A 1,640-nucleotide genomic window follows, 5' to 3' on the forward strand; every position below is an offset into this window, starting at 1 on the left:
TCCAGGCAGGAACCTGGTTTTCCAGGAACAGACCTGTTTCATCTTCCCCTGGATCAGAACATGAAGCTGCTTCATCAGTTTCTTCCTCTGCTCCTCGTCGCATTTCTTCCTGTGGATCCAAACATCATCCGTCAGTCAGCAGGAACATCAGCCCGTATGTAACAAGCCCCGCCCCCTCCACCCCACAGAGGAACTCTGAACAGACGGTTCTGATGAGCTCCAACGTTTCTACCAGGTCTGAACTTTTTTACTTTGCTCTTCTTTAGTTTTAATTTCTGATGCCTTCATTTAATAGAAGCTCATTTCTGAATCTGGAGGCCGTTCAGAACCCGATGAGTTAGAACCCGAACCCACTCGGAGTTTCTGTCAGACAGCAGGAACCTCTCAGATGTTCTCGATGTTAACCAATACCCGATCGCCCGGGGAAAGTAGTTTTTATTGTTGGGAGAGTACAAATTTCATTGCATTTGCCCGCCACCAGATGGCGTGATTTTTGTCCACCTAGCGGTAATTTAGATGTAGTTACCAAAATGACAAAAAACTAGAAAGCGCTATGATATGGCAGCCTGTAAACTTAAAAAAAATACTGAATTACAAAAAACATTTAAAAAACAAACATGTTTCATTGATATATTTACAGAAATGAACATTAGGAACTATATTTATCAAACATTATACTGGGCAAGTAAAAATTGGAAGGTTCTGGAGCTTCTCTTTAGAGGAACCTCTGCACCATGATTGTGTTCGTACCTGCGGAGGTTCCCCCACACTCCTTTGCACTGGCGGATGATGTCAAACATCTCCTTCCTCTCCGCCTGCTGCCTGCTCTCCTTCAGCTCCTTCTTCTTCTGCAGCCTCTTCTTCTTCAGCTCTTCGTCCGTCATCGGCTTCTCCTCGCCTCTCTTTTTGGCCGGCGGACCTGATCGCAGAAACAATCGACTGAAACGCTGTCGTCTAACAGGAAGACTTCACCAGAGCGAGGCGGACGGATACTCACCGCCGCCCCCTGCTGGCAGCTTCCTCTTCCCCGGCGCTCCTTTCCCAGCATTAGAGAAACCGGATTTTCTCCCTCCACCGTTTGCTTTTCCAGGTCTGCTCTTGTTCTCCGTGTTCTTGTAGGGTTTAAAGGGTTTCTTTCCGGCAGGCTTCCCTCCGAACTTTGTCCCTGAGGAATCTGGAAGGAGTCGAGGAGTCGCTGGTAAAGCTGGAGGGCAATGATGTCTCTCCTGTTAATGAGGCACTTCTTACCTTTTCCTTTGTGCAAAGGCTTCCTCCCACCTTTGGAGGAGAATGGTTTCTGGGGTTTGGCTTCCATGCTGACGACGATCCACGGATATGCTGAGAGGAGAAAACGGATCAGGCCGGAAGAACAGAACTAAGGTGAAAACTGGAAACCTGGACCCTTTTTAACATCATGCATTTAGCATCAAACATCTGTTTCAGGTCCAAATATGCTGCTTGACTAATAATAATAATTATTCGTTATTGATCTCACATTGGAGATATTTAACCTGTCTCCTTTGAGGGCAGTGGGCTGCCACAGTGTTAGCCTGGTGAGACCATCCTGATCTCGCAAGCTTTCAAGGTTTCACCTTAGTTCTGTTCTTCCGGCCTGATCCGTTTTCTCCTCTCAGCATATC

The 1,640-nt window shown here is 46.9% G+C and overlaps 1 protein-coding gene across 1 annotated transcript in view; it reads right to left on the bottom strand.

Moving 5' to 3' along the window:
- Positions 1–1,640, bottom strand: part of pum3 (pumilio RNA binding family member 3) — a 19,035-nt gene that overhangs the window by 15,508 nt on the left and 1,887 nt on the right. The window contains exons 2-5 of the mRNA XM_015391078.1: positions 1,249–1,338; positions 998–1,174; positions 751–919; positions 3–109 (exon numbers count right to left, since the gene is read on the bottom strand). Coding sequence (XP_015246564.1) covers positions 3–109; positions 751–919; positions 998–1,174; positions 1,249–1,315 — 520 coding nt within the window. The 5' untranslated portion in view covers positions 1,316–1,338. The remainder of the gene's footprint in view (positions 1–2; positions 110–750; positions 920–997; positions 1,175–1,248; positions 1,339–1,640) is intronic.

This window comes from Cyprinodon variegatus, unplaced genomic scaffold (assembly GCF_000732505.1).
Source record: "Cyprinodon variegatus isolate N-32 unplaced genomic scaffold, C_variegatus-1.0 Scaffold524, whole genome shotgun sequence".
Classification (NCBI taxonomy): Eukaryota; Metazoa; Chordata; class Actinopteri; order Cyprinodontiformes; family Cyprinodontidae; genus Cyprinodon; species Cyprinodon variegatus.